Raw genomic sequence first — 25,041 nt, forward strand, 5'->3', positions numbered from 1 at the left:
CGACACTGACAGGTCACGGGACTCTATCCTAATCCACTCTTTTATCACGGAACAATTCATCCGCAATATAGAGACCGGTTGAAAAAAAGTTGGCTAAGACACGTCGATGCAAGCGTATCATTACCCTGAGCGAAGAGGACGATTTGCTGTCTACTGTGTACTCCCATTCTTAATTTGTAACTAGCAGACGATTCAGAAGTTTTCACGGCGGTCGGCCAATCAGATAGCTAGAAAGAGACCGCCACTTGTTCGAGTTACAGCTAAAGCCTTGTGTTATCCCGGTTTGGGCTGACATCGCGTCAGAGACAGCGAGGGGTTGAGTAGACATCCGAGTGAGTGGCCCAGCCGGTCTCTGATTGGTTGGTTGCAACATTGAGGGTCAGGCAGTCTAATGCTTGTCCACGTTAAAATTGCCTTCGACGTTTAACGGTGTTTGATTCGAGTTATATAGAACAAGGTAACCTGGCGTGGTTGGGCCGGCCCGTGTGGACTGTGGTTTACATACACACACAGACAGACAACTTGAGTGCCGGGCACGACTAGTATGAACAAAATGACAGGGACGTCCAGTAAGTGTCTTTTAACATTTCGTACCTGTTTCCTTTTCCAGGTCCGCAAAGTTGTCCTGTTCCCCAATGACAAACAGTTTCGTGTCATCACCGCGTAAGAGATGTCAAAGATGTCACGGTGTATCCACTGCCATTAAGTTTGCTACAGGCCTTGTAACTAGGCTCTCGTCCAGGCTATAGCTACACGTACGGGTTACAAAAGCGCAATGACAGTGAGCATAATAAATCACTGGTGTACTCTATTGAAAGAATCCGCTATAAACTCAAACTGTCTACAGCTAACTAGTCTTAGGTGTTGATTTTATGGAGTCCACAACAAGCCTTCTCTTTTGTTACATCTGGCTCACGTCTGGAGAATGATCGCGTTTTAACAGCCACATAAAACCCCTTTAAGATGGTTGAACAAATTGTCACCCCTTCCTAAACATTTATTTAGTTTTATTTACGACGTTAGGCCACGCTTGTAGGTTTACCTTAAGGCGTTTTCAGTCCGGGCTGAAGGCGAAGAACTTGCACTGGGTGAATATACAGAGGCTGTACGATGTAGCAAAACACTCCTGCCAAAGAACAATTTTATTTCTAACAGAATACATTACATAGAAGCTAGTTTAGCAATTTTTGAGTCAATTACACTTTTTTATGAAGTAATGTTATACTGTTTGAGTCAACAGAAGCTTTTTACAGATTGATTGTTACACTTTCTGAGTCTCCTACGAATCATTATCAGAATTTTTCAGTCCGTAGCATGCAGATCTTTGAAGAAGCATCAATGCACATTTGAATTCATTGACTGAATGTTTATTTAACGTCATACTAAAAAAATGAATCAGTTTCACTTTTCCTAAGAACTGTTACCAGAGCTCAGTTCACAAATGGCGGTGTAAGGTGTAACCCAGACACCAGAGCACTAGAATACTTCCGTCTAAATAATGAAATAATGTCCGAAACGAGGTTCTTTTTGCAGAATGGGTCAATTAATAGGAAAAACTTTTTCTGAAACTTTCAGTATATACGTAGTTAGATTAAATCCACAATCCACAATCAGATTATACATACCTTATAGTTCAAACGTAAAAACGAATTTACTAAAGAAGGTTGACTGAAAAATCTATATTTTTTAACCACATATTATTTCAACTAGACGATAAAAATACAGGTAAAAGAATATCTTTGATTTTTGATCTTAGGAAAGAAGAGTAATTCCCAGAATATACAATTTTCTCTCAGCACAGACGAATATATATATATATATATATATATATATATATATATATATATATATATATATATATATATATATATATATATATATAGTTTAAAGTTTAAATATTAAAATAATTGCAATACCTACATCTGGCAAAAACTTGTAGTTTAATTTTACTATACTTGTATTTGTAAATTTCAGCTAATAATGTGTATTATTTTAAAGATCAACTCTCATAAATCCGCTCACATTACATATACTCACTGCACCTAATGAGTGAATAATGATACCGGTGCATATATACAACGAGTGGTCGCGCGACGGGTTGGTATACGGAGTGAAAATAATTCTGCATGATTAATTAAACACTTTCATGTTAGTTTTTTTTCAAATTTGTTTTTGATGTGTATTTTTTTGTCTTGGTTTTATTTCTTGGGCTATTTGTTTTTTCACTTTAAAGCGTTTACTGAGCAAAGTTGTAAAGTTGGTGACAGGTTAAATCGCGTGTCCAGAAGGTGTTGATCGACCGGGGTTTCATTAAGGCGATAAATAAATGAGTAGGAAGATCAGAACGTCGGAACGGGGAGACAGGCCGGGCCGGAGCCTGTATACCAGCTCGTTTGGGACAACTTTTTATTCCCATCGCTTCCGCGTTCACAAATTAGTTACCCGCTGGAAAAGGTGTGAATTATTAATGCACAGCGGTGATAGTATCGCCGTCCAGCAACAGCAAATTTCCTTGTTGACGACAAAAGATATTTCCAAGTGAATTTGATGGGAGTTGAAGACTCTTGGATGTGCTATAGTCCGCCTTCTTGAACGATTGAGGTAGTTTGGACTGAGCGCAGCCGCAAAGAGGCCATAAGATGGATTCCTCTATTAACCGACAGCACAATCAGCTCATCCGTCCTTGTTCTAAGTTCGGGTGAGAAACGAATCAATTGATGGGGGACGATTGTTAAGTTTGGACCCGCCACAGCCTCGCTACACAGTCTCTCCAGAGACTTCCGGACTTAACACAGATTAATAGCCTGTAATAAGAAAGAATAGGGATTAATTTCTAGAGTAGTTCCAATTAAGCCATCAGACTTAAACCAGACGTGGAGAGCGAAATGGTAGAAAGACACGAACAAACCAATCACACGTCTGCTCACAGTAGTTATATGTTGGAACAATAAAAAGCTCACTTGATATTCGTGCGGAGAGGACAGGGAATCGTTAAAAAACCAAACTATTAAAGAAAGGACAATAAAAACTAAAGGGAAAAAAACGAACGAACAAACAAACAATAAATGGAACGTAATAAAAGATTTACAGTGTAGAGACCTACCACCTATTATGGACATTCATGACACAACAGTTTTGTGTTTATATTAAACGTTTTCATGATTTTTCCGGATTAAAATTTGTACATTTACATAAGGTTCCCTTTAGAAATATTTTTTTCGTTGAGATTTTCGTTTCCATTGCATAGTTTTAAGATATGTAGTACGGTATTTGCATAATTCAATGTCATGACGGACGACAACCGTACGTGCCGGAAAGCTATACAATATAAATTGAAATATGACATCATGCTGTAAAAGTATGATATATTATTAATAAAATACTTATTCATTACGTAGAATTCACACATTGTATTTGCACAGTCATTTACCACCGTTTGTAGATATCTATCCGGTCTGTTCTAAGCGCAGGCCCAGCTAACATATACACCTCATGACGCCATTCATTCGTCATGTGTATATGTGTATTATATATGTTTGTGACAGTTGTGCTATATGTTATATATACCGATTTTATTTTTTAATTACGTTTTTATAAAATTAATTTTTTACGGTGGGTGTGTCCATCCCATGCTGCCTTGTAAGATTTATCATTTATTTTTGAGGACTGTATAATGAAACAAATTTTGAAAGGAAAAGATTTTCTTCCCAAACCCGAAATTACATTTCAGTGTATAACCCGATATTTTATACAAAACTTCTTTAGTGTGCTCCACTAGTTTATCATGTAAACTAAAAATAGAAAGTACCCATATAATTAACATAAATCTATAAGTAGATGAATTTAAATAATTACCTGTTGATGATAAATACACAAACAATGTAGGTTTCGCAACTGATTATTTGATCACAATGTAAATCGTTGCATATTCAGTTTTAAACATTTTTGCTGTGGTGTGTACAGATGTAGCATGCATCCGAATCAGCTGGCGAGACCTTATTTGTGATTTAAATGTGTTGCAAAACTATTCTAAACAGGTGGAATCTTTATCCTTTCAATTATGTGTTTTAACAAACAAAAACGTTAAGTAAAAAAAAAACGTTCAAAGTCAGAGTTTTTCTTTGGTTGACGTTAACCGTGGATCTCCATGCCAAACCTCTGTCTGAGGTGACAAAGTCGTGTGCTTTTGTACCTTTTATTTTGAAGAGTTCCGATTTAGGATAGAGGAGGCGATCTTAAGTCAATGTGTATCGACAGAAGCTCCGACAGTCCCCATCCGCCCTCTGTAGTTACAGCCCCAGCTCTGGGGGATTTACTTTTCACAACTCTTGTATACATGTTCAGAAAATTTCCAGCAAATTAGCGCAAAATTTCACCCAGGTCCGAATCACTACATCACCATATTTTTTGACAATAAATTTTAAAATGCTTAAATGTTATAATTTCCAAAACTTGAACCTTGGAGCAAGCAGTTTGGTTTGGGTTTATTTGAGTGGGTGTACATATGTTTTCTCTTGGCACCGTACCATGAAGGTCAGCGGAAGGGCTTTAAGGCGCGTGAAGATGAACTGAAGTTGAGAAGTGTCTGTATAAACGTGTCGGGAAATGTGACAGGTTCCGTGCTGAAGACTCAGGGGTCGAGGGAGCTGCCGTCAAGCCGACCCGAGTCCTCGGCACACACGGGCGCCCAGCAGATTGAGGAACCATCAAGGCAACAGAAACGGGATTTGTTGTCAAAAGCCTTTAGACGAATCCCTCATATCTTATCGCCACGGTCCTTATGTCAGATAGTGCTTTTCTCAACCCCCTTTTCTCCCGCCCCAAAACTCATCTCCGTATCCCGGGAAAAGTCCGGAATTTTTATGATCCGTTTCAAAGCCCTGCAGAATTTCTTCTTTCTCGATATTATTGGAGTCAGAAAAATCCGAAAGTGGATTCACGTTGGACTATGGGTTTTCAAAGACATAATCACAATATATGTTAAGGGAATGAAGCTGTCTTTGCAAATATAGGGCATAAAAATTTATTTTACATCACACCTGTCCTATATCACAAATGGCGTAATAAAACTCAAAGTGATACAAAGTAATATGGGAAGATTTAAAGTTAATGCATTCGTCCTTTGGATTTATCACAGAACTGGAGTTAGATAATAATAATATATGAGGAGTGATGTTTTTATGAGTTGTGACACACGTACAGAACCGAAGGAAATATTCATAAAATAAAAATATAAAATTGATTTTAAAAATACGTTTTTAAAAATATGAAACACTCTTTGTGAAATAAAAAACAACCAATGAAGAAAAGGTGTGATGTACATAGAACTGTCATTGCCAACATTTTAATGTATATATATAGTATGATGATAATATAGTTGTTTTGAGGTCATCGAGGTGAGCACTGCCTTATGTAAAAATAATGATACATGGATAATATTTGATCCTGCATAAGGGTATAATTAAACGTCTAAAATCAATAGGTCTGTCCCCTGGGTGGACGTGGTCCTATGAAGACATGAGCAGCCTGGGACACTTGTCTTACTGGCGGGCAGGTGAAGGATTCCTGTCATCACTGTAACCTTAGGGTTATGTCACTGTAGAACGTGGGGCCGAGAAAAACGAGACACCTTTAAAAGCCGGGTAGATTTGTAGATATTAGAGGAGGGTTTAGGCCAGATCTGGAGCCAGCACTCTGGTTAAACACATGTGAGATGGGATCTGGTCGGATTGGCAACTCGTATGTTGAATTCTTCTTCACTTTTAGCGTTGGCCATAAAGCCCCTGTCGAGAAGAGCGGTTGGAAGATAACGTCAACAAAAGACCGTTTGCCCTTCTTAAGAGCATTCTTCTCACCCAACTAGAGTCAGAAATAAATACATAAAAAGTCGAGAAAGTCTATAGAGGTTTAGCGATTTTCACCGTGAGTGGCTGCCCCAAACTGTACGGTGTGGGCTGTGCAGGCCCGGGCAGTGGGCAGAAGACAAAAGAAGAGCAGGGTTAACCGAAAGGCCTGCCCCCGAACATGCGATTTGTGATACACGGGCTTTCACAGGCATCAAAGCCTAATCCCCTCCCAGCCAAAAAAGTGTCTACGACATTTTAAAATGCATAACTGTAAAGGAAATAGAGCAAGCATACAAATATTGCAAATCTCAGTCCAAACACGTGATTCCCGATACTTAAAGATGACATAGCTGAGGGCTTTTCGAGGCTTATATTAGACATGGGTTTTAAGTCCATTTCCACTTATTTTAACACTTTCTTTCTAAGTATATGATTTAATTCTCTCCTAAAGTGTTATTTTAATACCTCACATTGACTTTTTCAAGATGAACTTGTCTCGTTCGATAAATTCATCTGCTAAAATGCACCTCCTTTAAAAAACAAGATAAGAGGGTCTGATCAAGGGTTCCATGTTTGCTCTAGAATTCTCTTTATCTCTTATTGTAGACGGGTTTGGAATACATCGGTGGCGACTTAAGGAACTTTTCGCTTTGAAGTGTTTTGGCACAAGAAAGTCAGTGTACCCAATATTAACTGAACCGAAAAAACCGAGCTCCTCCGCTATTCTTGGACTGTGAAATATAGCTAAATCAACTGCGACGAATCCATACAGATTTTAACACCTTGGACATTTTTTGTTTCTGCGCACGGTTCAGTTATCTGTGGCACGAAAATCTCCAAAGCCGTTCCCCAGTAATTTTCGATATTTCTGGCCGCTAAGGCAGAGCTGAGGGAGGGAAGACTTAATCTCATACCAGTATCCTCGTCATCCTTCAGACAATCGCTTCTCAAACGTGTTGACGTTTGTTTTTACCGTTGACGGTCATCTGTGAGCGTTTACTCGTCAGCTATAGTGAGAAGACGTCAAACTATTCCCTCGACTTTGTGTCACTGTTATCGAGTTCCCTTTCTCCTCGACTCAATCCCTAACAGGAGCCAATTTGTTGGGCAACCGGCCATAATCAAGAAAGGAAATGTCAAGAAAAGTGAACCTTATGTTAAGAATTTTTCCATTTTGCATGCAAAGCTGCGATTCCTTCCCATGAGAGTTCTCTGGTCACGGGAGGTAAATAAGGTAGATGTGCCAGATGCACGGCTGGCGCAGCTCTCTGTCAATACATCTTTATGAGTTAATTTGAAAACAAGGACCCTCCTCGTCTTCATTTGCTCTTTCTGATCAAAGTCCCATAAACAGCGACCGTCGTAACAAGACTTTTATTCATTTCTCCATTTGTATCCAAATTTGTTTTTTGTGACGCTTGATTTGTTTGTAGGCACAAACTTGGGCCGCTTTCAGTGGGATTATAAGAGAGCACAAATCCACGTCGACCCTTGTCTCAATATTTGAATGGGCGAGAGATGTCAACCGACTGAGTTTACATTAGAAATTAGATGCCCGTGGAAATCGGGGAAAATATTAGCGCCGATCGTGGGTTTACGGGGGAAATGTGCACAGTCTCGAGGAAATAGATCAATGGCTAAGGGTTTGGAAGTGTAGCAAAAGGACGCTTTACCACAGTCCTCCTTTTCTCTTATCTTTGACTTTGTGGACACAACTGATTGGTCAGAGTGTACCTGGCTAAACACCGTCGTTTGACCAGCGACAGGGTCAAATTCTAGCGCCGTGTGCTCCGAGACCACCGGCTAGTGAGATGCGAAAGAACATTACAGAATTGACGGACTGTTTTTTTGTTTATGCTAGATCCATAAAGATAGCGTCGACTCTGCCCTCGACCCTACAGTTTCATATTTGTCTCCCCCGCTGGAAAAATCCAAAGTCAAATTGGTGGTATGTCGTCTGCGGGCCTGAGGCGCGGGAATCCCACCTTATCCCGTCCGTCCCTTAAAAAGACCATTGTTCAAGCCTGTGGGAAAGTCAGACATTAAGAGAAACTCTCGGAATTAGTGAGATTTGAACGAGAACAGCGGGTACGGTCAAACCACCGCTCCAGCATAATAACTTCTCAGTCACAATTAGTGTAACAACTTTGTGAGGCGTTCAGCAAGTTTATTCGGGTGTCATGGGGCATGGATAGCGTCCCTAGATACAGTGTCTTGTGTGCAGAGAGATATTCCCTAATCATTAGGCCGAGGCCCGGATTCGCACGACCGGACAACACGGAGAAGTTTACTGTATAATCGGAGATTTACACCCATTGCCTAGTCAAAGGATATTGAAAGACTGTCACATCACGACCCGTAATTGTACAGATCGCTCCTTCAATACAGACTGTTCACAACTTCTATTGATGGCACTTCAACAAGTGTCGCTCACATGCGGACTTGCCCACACTACCATATTTGGAAGACCCTAGAAGTGATCCATCAGTCCCCCATTAAATAACTGGCTTGCGAGGGCTTAATATCAGGAAGTGTTAAGTTGGAATTCAAGTTAGGTTTTTCGTCACCGCCTCTCTCGCAAAGCAGACCTGCCACCATCCGCCAGAAATGTTCATTTCCTTCGCTTATTATTAATTCACAAGTCTTTGGAGAATCGTTCACCCACGATGCCACAGGCCTTTCTTATATAAAAAAAAAATCCCCAAAAGAAGACAACGGTGTCTCTAGCGAGTTTGAAGTCGATGTTCATGGACTAACGGTTCCTAGCGGGACATAAGCGTGATACTTCAGCTAGGAACAATGGGCGCCATTGGTCCATCGGATTACGTCAGTCAGTGAAAACCCCCTCGTGTTGGCCTCTTGGATTTGGACAGCCGCCCGTGACAATAGAGCTAAGGAACAGCAGAGGTCAGCCTTTGTCCAGGAGCCCTCTATAATTACTACTGTTGCGTAATTTTGGTCAAATAAGCCGCATAGATCGGCTGGCAGTGTTTTGTCCCAAGAAGGATTTCCAGCGGTTTTAGGTCTTTAACAAACAGCTAACACAACTGGGTCCAGGAGTCATTTACTGCTTGTGGTCACTTTATCTAGTGTCATTTTGATCATTAGGACTTGACCACAAGCTGGCGAAGGACTTTCTCACCTATTTTATGACCTCTTAACTCGTCTCTTCAGCATGGACTATAAGAAAAGTAAGTGGATATTGACAGCTCAGTGTCAATTAGCCATTTCAGTATTTCTGTTCGACCATAATTACCAGCGTGCCTCGTCTTGTGTAGGAAGAGTCAAGTGCAGAGTCGGTTGTATACCAATTCCACAGATGTTTTATCATTCCCCACGATTAACATGCGGAGTGCTTTGCATAACTTCACAGCATGTATCAGATGCTTGGACTGACTTGTTCTTGTAATTTTTTTTTTTGGACAGGACCTTATATTTTATTGAAAAATGGTACAGGCTAATTTTCTGTTTTAACCCTCCAAACTAAGTGTACCTCGGGTAAGATGATAGTAGCTTAGGGTGAAAATCCTATGCTCATATATGCATGCTCACTTGTACTTTTCGATTTATAATCGTGTTATAGGTAATTTAGGATTTATATTATCTCTCAATTGCCTGCATACTGTTATCACAAATACCTATTAGTTAGTATACACTTCCGTTATATTTAGATGCGTTACTGAATTTGGACGAGAACTGTGTGTTAATTATTCGAAATCGTTTTAGATGTAAACTTTTTTTCATGATGTATTCTTCCTGTTTTTGTTATGAAGAAAATCTTACTTGAGCGAAATTTGGCAAGGCCTAAGAGCTCATGTTATACACTTAACCATTACATATAATTAATTTGATGTGTGTTACGTACCATGTTTGGAGTTCAGAACCTTCGTGAGTCCAGTTTATTTACTTTTTCCCTCTTTACTGGATGCACCCCGCTATTCACAGTAAGTGACACAGGCCCACAAAGATGTAAAATTTGGATTTACATCATTTTATTTCCTTTCTTCATAGGTCGAATACTCGTTGACGTCCCGTGTAAGGTGTGCCAAGACCATTCATCAGGGAAACATTACGGGATTTATGCATGTGATGGGTAAGTTATCCATTTTTTCGTTAATTTTATTATTTATTTATTTACGTGTGTGATAATGCTACAGCAGTAAAAGTTAAACAGAAGATGAAAATAGTGATGCGTCAGTGAGTAAGCCAGTGAAACAAAGTTCATTACAATAAAATCATTATTTAATCTTGTCTGATATCAACCGTGTGGGAATGCTTTGGAATATGCCTGAATACTTCAAGCATATAAAGCTTGGTATTTAGGTTTTAGTAAAAGCATTTGAAAAATGTATGATTTCCACGAAATATGATAGACAGGTACATGCAATTTCACGCCATCAGATGTTTTATTTAACGACAAGAATTCCAAACAACCCGATGATTTTAAGGCTGGTTGTTTGTGATGACTATATTTTGGCTTTTGACTTTTGGGATCTGAGGTTTTTGTTAATGCCAGAGTTTTCAATTAAATTAATTAAATTAAGTTATTAATTAGCCATTATGAACTATCTTGGTATCAAGTTTCGTTGCCCTGGCGACAGTATAAACTTCTGGTAATTCATTAGTGGACACACGACGTGTCTGGTTTCTGACAGTTGGCGCTTGGTTAAATATTTTATCTAAAACTTAACAGTAACTTTTCGCTTTACTTTGGAATGGGAAAAGGAGGAGCAATGGTTAAAAAATAACACGAGTCAGCCGTGAAATTCCTGACGTTAAAGCTTGGTTTCAGTGCAATGCAATGTGGAGCATAATATAGAGATGAAACTTTAGACGGGTGATTTTGTCCGTTGTGTAGATATGTTTGGGATGGTGATGCTAGGCTCTATTGTGCTGGCACGCAGGGTGCGGGCTTCCCGCTATCCTAGGGCCATCTACGGCAACCCGACACTCGTTCAGCCGGCCTATGTATACATACGTCTGTACCTGTATCTACTCGTAACTTTGTTGATACTTCGGAAATATTTACACATAGTTACAAAAGGTGCTGAGAAGCCTACTGACATGAATTTAGGCCTATAGGTCCAAATCTGTGCCACGAAAGTCCCTTTTACTTTCCTCCCAATCCGTTTCCATTAGGTTTTCTCCCTAAAAGTGTCTCTGATCTTTCACCATCTGGCTAGGGTGGACCAATGTTGTCTTGCAAATCCACAAAAGTTCATGCCGTTTTTTCTCTTTCTTAACTTGCAGGTGCGCTGGATTCTTCAAGGTGAGTACATGATTTAATTTTAACCTATCTGACTTTCTTATAGACTGGGTCTTGAGCAAACAGCACCTGTACTTCTCACGACACCAGGCATCTCATTAAGCCCCTCCACTAGGAGCTGCCGTTGACTTCTGTTTACTTTCTCACTTACATACTTACTTACTTACTCTCTTGGTTTACATTCTAGTCTAACTCTCAAAGCTCTCCGCAAACTATGTTAAGAGTGACGTCTCAGCCAGTTGATTTATCACCCAAAGTCACCCTTCCATGGCCGTAATTGGCCAGTAGATGTTTGTTCCAAATTTCCTTTTCTGCACTTAAAAAAACATTTCTTTTGTTTTATTTGTCACAACAGAATATAACACAATTGTTCTTATTATTTATGGTTGCATGCATATTTCTACTGAGATCCGTAAAGCACCCTCTCTCATCTGCATGAGCATCTGACTATTGAAAATAGTTATTGAAAGATGATTGCGTAGTGGGATAAAAAAAGAAGTTATCAAAGCCTACAGAAACAAATAGAATGTCACAAACTGATTCAAAATCCTCTTCAGTTTCTGATGGCTTGTTGTTTAGTGGAGTGGTATACAGTTTTATTTTTGTTTTAGTTTTATAAAACGGGGTTAATATATATAGCTGATGGTGGATTATTTGGTGTATGTATTAATTTATTTAGAGTGTTAGGATATAAATAGTCTGGGTTTTCTAATTTCCAGATATGCACAGCATTTTAACTCTATATACTATAGATAGCAAATTTTCATGTAGGCTTTTTTTTCAGGAAACAAAAACCGAAATTCACACATGTTATTTTAGGTAGCCAATTCATCATTCAGGGATTTACATGTTATAAAGTTTATTTCATCAATATATTATCTGGTAAAAAAGACAAAATGTATAAACAAGGTTTAGGAATGTACCAGAATAAGCAAGGCTGTATTCTTCTGAACAGCAGCTTTTCAAACATTAGCCATACCAGGCCACATTCAATATTCGAAATTGTAGTTTGCTTGCAGTAAGTATAGGTAAAATTTGGGGAAATATAGGCCTATATTTGTCATCAAAACATAATTAATAAAGAATGGTGATAAACAGTGTGTTTTGTACAACTGATAGATTAACGGTATTACCGTATTAACATGAACAGCTTTGACAGGGCATTTGGGTGGTATGGGAATCCGGCTTCCTGGAGAGCATGTAGCTCACTGCGAGGAGAGAAGTGGCTTTGTAATTGTCTGTAATTGATTCATTACAGCCTATGGATAAAATTGCCTTCACGTGTTTTTAGAGGCACGCAATTACTGTGTTTTGGACTTGTGTAGTAGTTTAGTCCTAACTTTTCCGAGGTTATCGTGTGTGAAGTTGACGTATAATCATGCCTAGTTTGCACGGCGGTCAGCCATGTTGCATTGTGAGTCAGATTGTCGGTAATTTTTGACATTTCCCAAAGCCTGTTGCTCGTCCCACGATTCGTGCTGTCAGAGTGCCACTGACACGGAAATTGTCTCTGCACTTACTCATTTTACACATGATGGTTCAATTTCTGTGTGTGTATACGACTATTTATTTATCAGAGACATTTCACGTCATTTTATTAGGCGTTGGCAGAGTTTACTATATATCACAGGCTAATCTGATGTAGTCAGCATCATTACCCGTGTATTTGTTAAACAGCATCGCTGTTGTTACAGGCCCTTCAGGAGAAGTGCTAAACAAGTCAGGTCTTTTGCTGACATCTAATTTTGCTCGAACGACCAGCGCTTTTACTCCAGCTAATATATTCATCCAATAATAACTCAATCAAGCTAAATATCACCATTCGTCTATATATTTTAATTGAACACTTATTATTTAGTTTGCGCAATAATTTATTACAAGTTATCCATAATCAAGATGACCTGAGAAGTTATCATATTCCTTAGTCGCCCCAATTTGCGATGCCCTGGGTGTAAAATCGGCAGAATTGTTCCTAGTTTTAATTCCTACATTTTCTTTTCTGAGCTGGGAAAGATTTTGGTTATCTGTTTTAGTTACTCGCGGTGTCATTGGTGTCCATTTGTGGCTCACATTGACCTTTACAAGAGGTTAGCATCGCATTCAGTTTATTCTTAGAAGGATAGTAAATGTTGAACACCATGACTGGGCAAACTCTCTCTTCAACAGCCTGCTCAATTGAACTGCAACTTTGATTCATCGAAGTTTAATTAGCGCGAATTGGAGGAGGATGGACAGGAGACCGGACGTGACTTAGAAATCCTGACCTTTGTCACCGGAAACAAATGAATGATCTTGTTAAAACACGCGAACACGATCAACTGAAGAGTCGGCACGGAGCGAGGTGCCTCTGTGAATTCCCCCCACCAGCTCGCCGTGTCGGGGTAAACCTCGAAATACGGGAAAGGAGATTTGCCTTTCTACGTAACCCGGGGGAGAAATTCGAGGGCTACTGTTGACTTGAGGATGAATTTTGTGTAAACGCATGTTTGTAGAAACAATAGCTTCTTAGCTGCGCAACTCGAGACTTAGTCGGTTACCTGGTCTGCACATCACACCTGAGGCGTGTAAGATCAAAGCGAACGATGCCGCCATATCGTGTTCAGGTGAGAGGTGATACCCTCCCACTGTGTTAGAGCCAGGAGAAAGCACTGTTAACGGGGGCATCTTACCCTCACAAGATCGCTCCGGTCTGACAGAACATAAGCCAAGCTAAGGTCGGAGTTAAAACTTTACACAAACTTTAGTGAGTTCCTCAAAACGTCCATGTAAATCTGGGCCTCTTGGGTGTGTAAATACCAAAGCGACTCGATTGTACACCTGGGCACGTCCTCGCTTTCTCTAGCCACCATCCGCATACAAATTATAGATTTTCAATATTTTTCCTCGATTAGATTGGCAAAGTCAGTTTTATAGGACACATAAAACTGATCCCTAAAACGTGTCTCCGTGAGAGATTGTCTCATTAACTTTAACACCAAAAGTCAAGAGATCCGGATTCTTTAAACTCCCGAACGAGGAAATTTTAGTAGAGAGGTGTAGTCAAACCTGTTGTCACGCTACAAAAGGCGGATCTCACTGACCATCTCAGCTCCCGTATGCAGGGACGCTTTCTTTTTATTTGTTTTATTTGTTTTTTATTTCGTGGCATCGATGTACAGTTCATGTTCAGCAAGTGCAAGTTATCATTCACACAAATTTATTCATACAGAAAGATGCATAATGACATCATCGCGATAACTCTCTGTGTTAATAAAAATCATGGTGAGAGTTCAATTCAGGAACATGTCATGTTTTTTTTTCGTCATATGAAAACAGTTATGTTGCCTGAAGAGTTCTCCACGGCTATATGCACGACAAAGCCTTGGTTGTCTTTTGTTAGTTTATAAACTACATGGGACAGCACTGAGGGTAAATTATTCGGTCGATGTGAATTATTTTGTGACTATGACTTTTGTGAGAATAACAATAGGTTTACCGAGTCAATAATTTAGGCCATATATTAAGATGCTCGATCGTCTGGATAAATAAGAATTAGTGCCACGTCGACAATGTTTCTGCCATATTTTTGGCAACATAACCTATAGCCCTTTGAGTAATTTCCATACACACTTTCGCTGAGGAATTCTGAATTGTGTAAGTCAGAGTAGGCCTGTACAGTAATAAAAACAGTCGTCAATGGCTGAAATTGCCATTCACTTCGAAATCAAATCATCTGCTTGCTCTGTCTTAATAATAATAGGTCTCGTTAAATAAAGCATGGCATAAACCCTTGGCTCGGATGATGTCCAAAGCACTTGATATTTTTGGTACGAATAATTTGTAGAAATCAAGATATTATTAAATCCAAAGTTCACCTCAACAGATGATTTGTTTTTTCACCCGAAGAAAAAAGAACTGGGCAGTTAAATCACCAAATTTTTGTGGACGGCGCAGTTTTATAGCAAGTTCTAATCTGTTTAAAACTCTTAAAATTTTTGCCTTTACACACTGTACGCGACGAACACTTATTCACGTGACCGCATGAATTTTCTAGAGATAAAAACCTTAGCCTTTGTAGACCTTGTTTTCCAAATATACCTCATGTGGTGAAACTCCAGCAGACTGAACAAATGAGCAAGTTGATAAAGTCTTCCGGGGGCTGTTTGTCTTTAATTATTTGTGTTTATTTATTGTCAGATCTATCCCCCTTTTTTCAACATTTCAGAGTCAAAAGGCATTAATTGTTTTCTTAATATTCAAGAGAAGCGGTTGAAAAACACGACATATGGACAATTTTTAGCAGCTGCCTGTTGGTGTTATCTTTGCAGAGATCTATCAGGAGAAACCGACAATACATATGTAAGGCCCGTGGTCAAGGGGCGTGTCCTGTTGACAAGACGCACCGGAACCAGTGCCGGGCATGTCGGCTGACCAAATGTCTGGAGGCGGGAATGAACAAAGACGGTAGGTTTTTTTTATCTCAGTTTGTTGAACAATCCCCATGGGCCAGATTTCGATGAAAGCTGTTTCACCAGTCACCTTTGGGCTCGAGAGCCATGGTTCCGTCACAAAATAACTATGAAATGTCCCAGCTTTACTGATTGGAGATGCGCCATGGGCTGGTTCCTTGGCTTGAACCTACACTGGTCACAAGTCACTGATCAAATCTCCGCTCGCCTTTTTACCTTTTTGGCTTTACGTTGATGCCTATCGCGACCATTGTCTGCCGTCTCGCCTGATGCAGTCTTCTCCTCGCTGACTAGTGTCATGTTCAGTTTTCCGCCTATATTTTGATGGAAGTTGGTGTTCATTGATGCAAACGTGTGATTTTGTGGCGTCCTGACAAGTTTGTCTTTACTATATGTGATATCAAATTTCTGGGAGCAAAATTTGTACAATCAAAGTTGAATTTGCTACTTATCTCATATATCAAAACTTTTAATAATATGTCGGTAAAATCATATTTTGTGGAGAAAAAGCTGTAATTTTATAGCGTTATTTACGTTTGTTTGAGTTTGAAATATAAAATATATGCGTTCGTATATAAGAAGTGATGTTAAAATAATGCAATGCCTAATAAACGTTGTATATTAATTATACCCCATGATACCACGTTCTAAACAATGACTGTTTTGATTTAAGCTATACGTAGTAATTCACGAATGATTTGATTCAAGCCTCATTTAGCCATTCGCCAATGTTCACCAAGTTCTGAAAACAATTATGTGGGCATAAGATCAAGGAAAAATTGTTTATTTATCCCCACAATATGTTGTTAACATTTATGTGAAGCGATTGGATTTCGTAATGACGGGTTGGCTTTCACACTAAAGCGCCGCCGTGAAAGACACGAAATTTCTTGAGCCGATTGGAAAATTAGTATAATTCAGCTTAATTGTCACTAATGTTATCAGCTGGTCTGGCCACACGCTATTGTGTTTGACTTTGGCGACCTTGGCAGTGTTAGCGTTGCTGAAGCGGACACAAATCGTCGGCTCAACAAGAAGCCACTCAAGGGAACAAAGTGTTATGATGAGCCAGAAAAAACAAGCAACAAACACTGAATATGAATATTACATCAATTTGCGGTATCCCGTGGATCGATAGGGCCCTTTGTGGCTAGAATTAGTGTAATATCCCCACCCGTTAACGGATTGCCACGGCGAAGTCGTGGCGGGAGCAGTCGGGGTTAGGTTTAGACAATTGTGTTCCTTAGCAGGTTCTTCTCCTTTTCTGTGTTGTTTGTTCCCGATCGTCGGTGTTCCAGGATACGAAGAGAAGCTATCAGTTACAGACATTACCTCGAAGAAAAGCCCTGGCTCAACGGAAATATCACTGGCATTAGATTCGCTTTGAATAGGAAAATCATGTTAGATTCCAGCCCTTTTCATCAAGTTAATGAAGGTGTTGATTGCGGTTTTCCGTCATTGATCGCTCCGTTTCTCAACCGCTTCTGTGCTTGCTAAAGTCCCCAGATTGCTCATCTTGTCTCCTTCAATGAAGTGTCATGGTGCAGATAGCATTTAAAACCCAACTAGGAAATAAACGCACGTGCCAGCTGCACGAGACCAAAGTAAGGGCCATTGAATGACGATCGATTTTTTCTCCTCTCGTTGGCCGGTCTTTTGGTCAGAGGAAATACGAAACGTGTCTGGGCGGATTTTTTGGCAGGGGAAGGGCGCCAAGCCTGAATGGCTACAAGAGTTTTCCCAGTATCGCGCTGCGATTTGCCGAGTGCCAAGCCAGATCAACCATTGATACTTTTACTAACCCGTTTATTATTGCGTCTGTATCAAATGTTCATCTTAATTTTCGATTTTGTTTACCGCGATGAACGACCGCTGTTGAGAAGTCTGTCGAGGCAGCGTTCGGAGACTTAGGGTGCTGAGCGAAGTCCCTCGGCCGAGTACTCTTACTGACAACTGTTTAATTTGAATATCTCTCTCAATCAAATCTCATTTATTTGGCGTACAAATCTCACTAAGTAAAATATCTTTTTTTAACCTAAGAGGGCAGTCAATAAAGTTTCTTTACGTCGGCGCTTGTTGGCTTTGTGTTGTCCATAGACAAGATTGGCTTGCTACACGTGCAGTCTCAAGACCGCCTTTACGCAGCTTTCATCAAGTGCTGGGAATGTCACGACTGAAGAAAAAAAACCGTCAGCTTTTTGACTGGCAAATCCTTCTTAAAAGGAACTTGCACGTAGATAAGTGTGTGATATACATAGCCAATTGAGCACCTGGAGACGTTAGTGCAATTATCTCACCGCACGGTTTTAATCTATGTCTTATCCGAAACACACCGGCTCTTTTAGACACATTTATTCTACTGTGTGAACTTTCTTATTGCTGTTTGTTACATCTTTTCTGCGCGGCCCATCTTCAAGGAGCTGCATGGGAGATTTTCTGTACTCTCCATAACTTGGTTGTGCGAGTTTATCTTCAGTAAGATCCTTAAGCAAATAAGCGAAATCCCCGGTAAAGAAGTTTAGACACTGAGAAAACTTCGCATGGCATGTGAATTGAGGCCTTGGCAAACAGCACAGTGTGATCAGCGCCACCACACTCTCGTTAACATTTGTACCTTACGCCACTGGAGAGTTCACACGTTTTAATTCCTCACAAATCTCCCTACACTCTAGTTGATAGAAATCAGTTGCATTTTTATCGGAGTTTGAATTTCAAAATCGTATCGCATTTCAACCTGCCTCAAAGACAATACTCCTGTCAATATTAGGAATTGCGCGAATGTCTAAAGAAGTGTGCTTTCGGCTTTAAGACGTATTTCATTTTTTTCTTTTCGACACACAAGTGCCGCATACTCCGGACTGGGGGAGGTAAAAAGTAGTGTCTCTCGGATCTTCAAAACTTCCTTTCAAGATGCACTCTGAATATCTCCTGTGTCCAAAACAGAGATGAAAAATGACCGATAACAATTTATTCGACGGTGATATCTTTAAAAATGACGAGCGCACTAAATCCCTCTCAACCTAGTTCAGTAGATTTCTGGTAGACGTGGGGAAATTGGTGGAAGAAAAACGTCTTTAATTGGAACGGAAGGCAAAAGCTAAAGGTGACTCTGTGGAAACATGACATTTTGATTTATCTGAAACTCGACCTGATCGACATGCCTCTAGAAAAGGGTCTACAGCTCAAACCTCTGGCTACCATTCATAGATTCATGCGCCTTGTTGGCCCACATTTCGTCCGCCATGCTGACTTTGCTCGCTCGGACAACAGCTCGTATGCAAACTTTTGCCTTCGTTGTTTCGCTTTTCTTTAACTTTCACGGAACGGCACGGGGACTTATAAAGATGTTTCCTTTCGTTGACCTTCCCTGGCCTAGGAGATGGGAGAGTTGTAAACGGTCGCCCTCTCCCTCTAACTCTTCTTTTGTCTGACCAGGGTGTTTTGGTTAGCTCTCTAGCCTTCTTCCCGTGCCGTAGCACAGCTGCGCAAACAGGTCGAATAATATACAGAATCTCCTCCTACTTTGCCTATTGTGGTATATACCACACGGGCAGAACGCGCGGCGTGCTAGAGTATTCACTTCTCTAACGTTGATATACAAGGCGAGTGTTGAACTCAGTTTTCCTAAAGTTGAGACTTTTGTACCCAAGGCTGTACCAGCGTGAGGTGTTTCAATATAGAACCCTCTCTCAATTCTGACTGCTTGCGATTTCTAACCGCGACCTTTATAAAATAAGTAACCACTGTTCACACAGAATTTGTATGCGGAACAATAGGTGATTTTGGGTGACAAAAAGAATATCCTAAAGTAATCAGGTGGCGGCAGATGGAGTGGTCTTCACAGCAAGATTACATACTCATTCGACAGACAAAAAACTAATGTAAGAAAAACAATTCGGATAAGTCTATTATCAAAAATTCTGAACGTTTAAAACGAAAACAAAAGGCAAATGGATTTCTCTGCATCGTGTCTTTTGCAGACCTATATTTTACATACTAAATTTTAGTGCTTCGTTCGAAGATATACTTCTCTCCATTTTTGTGTAATAGCAACACTGGAAATTGTTCATTTGTGGAATGGATTTAGATTGTCCAGTAGGTTGAGTCACTCACCGGAAGTTCGTGACGGCACGTTCACTCTACATTGCTAAGAATTAATAACCAAACTTTTTTTTATAAGCCAATATTCTCGGGTTTGACAACGCTTGTCTCGATTTGACGTGTGCTTGGAAGTTAATTGAACTAGACACTGGCTTCACTTATCAATTTATTTTCTTGTTTCGGGTCACATCGGGTCGTGTGGCATTCAGCAAGGCAGTCTCCTTCAGGTGGGCCTCTTTCCAGTTTTCACTGGCTCCGAGGGCACTCTGATTATCTGTGTCGATTAAGGTGACTGCTGTGCCCGTGTAACTAGCCGATCTCTATTTGTTATCCAATGTTGGTAATGTGCAGGTCACTGAACCGACTAAGATCCACTTTATACAAGAGCAATGGAAGGCGAAGTGCCGGGTTTTCGCTTATTAAATTAAAAATGTGTGTCTGATTTAGCCTCTCGCAAGAGCACACAGCGCCAAATGTTTCCCCGGCGAGCAGCGTTTAGACTTCCTAATTAAAGAGCGTACGACAGCAGTCAACCCGTGCCTATGGATCAATATCGCTGGGGGATTGGAGTGGCATCTTGGCCGCCGTGGTAATGCCATCAGCGTGACAGGCCACCGATGGGGCAGTTTATATTAACCGCTCCTTCCTCATGTCTGTCTTTGATGGAATACACACCCAATTTAGAATCGTTTACAACATGTTACGTAATAATTAATATTACCGACATATCATTTTTCATTTTGCATAGATTACTCTGGATAGTCTATGTCTTCTACATGATAAACGTTTACGCCAGCCTGAAATACCTAAGATGAATTAACAACACATATTTTATGCTAATACTCGAAACCATACATGGCCAAGGCTTATCACTGTGTCTCTATAACTGTAAACGATACTTACGAACGTTTGTCAAAGAAGCCACTTGTATAAAAAGCTTATGAGAATAATTTTTAAAAAAGCAATTACAAAAGAGTTATTTTTTGGTGAGTGATCATGTGAGTCAAATCAAACGACTCAAGATGAGGTTTTAATATTTCTTGATTCTGCATTTCGTTTCAGCTGTGCAGCATGAACGTGGTCCGAGGAACTCCACAATTAGGCGACAAGTGGCCATGTACTTGAAGGAAGCCAGCGAGTTGCCGTCCGTCCTGGCTCACTCCCCATTCAGACCCGCTTTTTTCCCCGGATTAGTGAGCCTGGATCACGTCACCCCTAATGACGGCATCACTGTCTCCGCTGTGGATCACGGTTCGATCCCTGGATCTGTGCTGTGTCAACCAACACCAAAAGTAAGTCAGCTGAGGGAATTATTTTTAGTCCCACTGGAATCAATTGAATTTACACTCTAATCGAGGCGAATTTGTGTGTATTCACATTAATGAAACTATCGCTATCACTATGCCCTTTGAAGACTAGCTCTGTACCATATCTGTATGAGTACGATGTGCGTATTGTGGTTGTCTTGTTTGTTAATTTTAAAAAAAGTGATAACGTGTTTTTTCTTGTAAAAATATATGAAGGGTAGTTTGTGCGAACCATAAACTTTTTGATGAAACCAGGAAGGGAAATGAGGATGAAAATGTCCAAATGTTGACTTAATACATTCAATCGTCTATTAAGTTAATTTTTCTCCGATTAATGATAATTTGTATCTGTTTTGCTTTACCCCCAGTACCCACACGAACTCTCTCCGACATATTACAACAACCCCGAGGCTATTTGTGAAGCGGCTGCCAGACTTTTGTTCATGAGTGTAAAATGGGCGAAGAATGTTCCCGCGTTTCTCAGCTTGCCGTTCCGGGATCAGGTCCTACTTTTGGAGGAGGGCTGGCGGGAATTGTTTGTCCTTGGTGCCGCGCAGTTTCAGATGCCTATTGAAGCCGGACCCCTCCTCTCGGCTGCGGGTGAGTTAGCTGGTCCAATAACTGGATCAGAAAGTTCATTTCATTACCTTCTTAATCATGCATTTTGGTGGTTTTGGGCTGTCTCATAATCACCCAGCATAACGAGCGTGAATCCACATAGCTCTATTATATGATCGATTGAGATTTTTCTGGGGGTACTATGATTGACAGGTAAAACTACCGATGAAATGGTTTAGTTCTGAGTGAACTGGGTTCATTTTGATAGAATTGCAACAGGCTGGAAAACCTTTGGCTCTGGACAAAGCTCAATTCCGGACGTTACAAATATCCAGGCGTGCACGTTTAAGTTCTCAATGCTCACCAAGTGCCAACTCATCCTCTGGATTCGGTAAACAAACAAAAATCTTGGAAAACTTGTGAAGAGGTTTTGATATCACTGACTTGAATGACCTTTCCCAGACAAATCAGTTAGGGTGAGAATATTGGGAAACGATCCCGTGGCACATAATCAAAACCTAACAAGTTGTCTGTTGGAGCGGAAATATTAATATATGATCACATTGTGTTGTCAGGTATAAGCAGCGAGCACTCACCGGCGGAGAAAGTGGTGAGCATCATGAGCCAGATCAGGGCACTTCAGGAAATCATCGGTAAATTTAAAGCCCTTCAGGTAGACCCCACGGAGTACGCATGCCTCAAAGGAATCGTCATATTTAAAACAGGTGTGTGACGAGGCATGAATAATGTAAAGTGTTAACAATTGTGAAAGAAACAACACAAATGATGTAAGATATGTTTAGACATGATTTTGCTTGACATCTAGTAAACTATGTTAGGAAAACATTAAACAATGTTAAAATAAGAATGACATAATGATAATTTGGATTTTATCACCTTTGTTAATTATATACATAATGAGTGACTTTTAAATTGACAAGAAGCTGTATTTCACTGGTTACGTGTGACAGTTTGCCAGTTTGCACATTACCGTCGATGCTCTGGTTTGTCTCTCTGTGCTGTACGTCTTAATTATATCATAATTATTTCATATTATATGTATTCAGTATTGACTGCTGCATCTCCAACTTCTTTCCTCTTTTTGTTTCAGCTTTTGCGGGCTCGTCAGCCTCGGAGATGAAGACATTACGGGACTTTCACTCAGTGGCAAGCCTTCAGGATCAAGCCCAGCTCACCCTCAGCAAATTCATCCAGACATCTTATCCGACACAGCCCTTCCGGTTTGGCAAACTTCTTCTGCTTTTGCCCAATTTGCGGGCGGTCTCCGGCAGCACGATAGAGGAACTCTTCTTTCGGAAAACAATAGGGAGCATCCCCATTGAGAGACTTTTAGTGGATATGTTTAAATCCAGTGACTTTTAAAGCCTGAGAAAATATCTCGATGGAATTTATTCTATAATTAGTGTAAATTAGAAATTTATTTGTAAATATAGAAAGAGTATTATATGTTCACCATTGTACAGACTGGATGTGTGTGTCACGTGACTGTTCGGAACAGATGTGTTTTACTGTTGATACTGTAGTGCTATTCAAGTTTCAAGTGCTTCCGATATTATATATCCGTGGATAGCAGAGTGAAAATATTGACTGTGACCTGTTTTTTCATACAAACGTAAGTACCATTCCTTGTGGCAGTGTTTGTGCAATTCTTCCAAAAGAACAAGTCGTGCACGGGTACTTTGCCGTTATCTTCTGACAGCCTAATGCACCATATAAGTGTGGCGTATGGCGTCCTTTGACATCTACGCTGTCTCAGAATAAATCCTTCCAGACCGATGACGTCATTGTCTTCCATCACGGCGTCTTCTTCCATCATGGCTTCTTATATGAAGCTCTTCCTCTTCTTTTCCATGACGTTTTTTATATACCACGCGTCTTCCCCTGCATAACTTTTTCATGAACCAATATTTACTGCTGATGATTTTTCGTCATGTTATCGTCTACATTTCTGTGTAATTTTGTTCGCGAAGAGTTTATAATATTTACGTTACATGATCTCGATTCGTAAAGTTTCCATTCCGGACACCACTCTTGTTGTCAGTTGTATATAATTTTTAAGATTTACTAAAGATTTCCATGTACTGACTTGAATGTTCAGATCTCTGTATTTGGATATTTCCATTTCACCATACATTACAGCCAAAGGAGTCATTTAAAAGAATTACATCGATTAGTGCTTACTGCCAAATCCAGTACTGATGTTTGAAAATTGCATTACAAAGAACGTTACATTGTCAGAACATTACTTTGTGTGAACGTTACGTTGTGCCTGATGTATTCTTTGTGACTTCAAAGAATATGTCACATTTTCTGGTCCGGCTAGGATTCTCTCGAAGTCTTCTTCCTTGATGAGAATAATACAATATTCGTGTAGGTACACTGATTATCATGCCTTTTTCTGGTATTTTACAAGGATAGATGCCTAAATCGATCATACCGCGAAATGATTTTTCTTGTAACATCAAGGCGGGTATTAGGTTACATCTTGATGTAGGTTGTTGTATAAATGTCACATATGTCGCAAAGTTCTATTGTTCACCATACATTTGGCTGTAAGGGTTTTTGTCGTAAGTATTTTTGTGACTATAACGTTGTCACGTTTTGTTGAGGTGTTTTCATCTGCAAAACATGTTGTGTCGTTAAAATCTGCTATATTGTTTCTTCCACACATGTTCAGAAACAAAAATCTGTTTTACACTCCGCGTAGGGTTCATCTGAAATAAGCAGCCATAAGAATTTCGTATTCTATAACCGGAAACGTTCGATCTGATATGAAATATGCGGCGATTCACCTACCCATCTTGTTTTTGGCAACATTTGGTGAAGATTAAGTTGTTGAGAAATAAAATATTTGCAATGAAAATGTTGTGTTGCCTCAGCATATGTAATACATAAACAATGCCGTAACCCAGGCTGGTGTATTTGTTGGACGCTTATAGACTTACGAGATAAAATATTATTTATCTCGCAACCCCGAGGAGCTATGAGTAGGTTCCACGATTAAAAACTGGCTGCTATTTTGTTTGCACTCAGCCTAATGCCGTTGAGATTCACCTTAAAATTGTATGTATTCCTCTGACTTGAGTTCGAATCCTGCCATATCGAATTTGGTTTTTACTTTTCATACCGATATTTTTGCTGCATCTATATACTAGTTACCAGTAACTGTGGAATATATCATTTATACCGAACCGAAACCGCACATGAAATCTCAAATCTGTAGTAAAAACCAACTTCCAAGGAACCTGTGAAAAAAATCTCTCTGTTCTCATAGATTTTCAACATCCTTAAAATTGAAAATAAAAACAGTAATCTTTCATTTCTTTCATGGTATATAGCATGAGTAACGATGTACATTTTTAGAAATAACATGTGTTACATATAACAGTAAAATGTTTTAAATTTGTTGAGATAGCAACTACCGTCTCTTTCCATCTAAGTGCTGTTCTAATGTTTCTTAATTAGACCATTTCGCTTCAACTGAAGAAATGGAA

At 39.8% G+C, this 25,041-nt stretch overlaps 1 protein-coding gene across 1 annotated transcript; it reads left to right on the forward strand.

The window, feature by feature from the left end:
- Positions 1–391: 391 nt before the first annotated feature.
- Positions 392–24,520, forward strand: LOC135481873 (nuclear receptor subfamily 2 group E member 1-like). Its single transcript, XM_064761624.1, has 8 exons — positions 392–569; positions 9,858–9,939; positions 11,097–11,115; positions 15,420–15,555; positions 20,724–20,953; positions 21,337–21,568; positions 22,102–22,251; positions 22,638–24,520. Exons 1-8 carry the CDS (start codon positions 545–547, stop codon positions 22,907–22,909), a joined length of 1,146 nt encoding a protein of 381 aa, XP_064617694.1. The 5' UTR covers positions 392–544; the 3' UTR covers positions 22,910–24,520.
- Positions 24,521–25,041: the final 521 nt, after the last annotated feature.

Source organism: Liolophura sinensis, chromosome 1 (genome assembly GCF_032854445.1).
Source record: "Liolophura sinensis isolate JHLJ2023 chromosome 1, CUHK_Ljap_v2, whole genome shotgun sequence".
In the NCBI taxonomy this organism is placed as follows: Eukaryota; Metazoa; Mollusca; class Polyplacophora; order Chitonida; family Chitonidae; genus Liolophura; species Liolophura sinensis.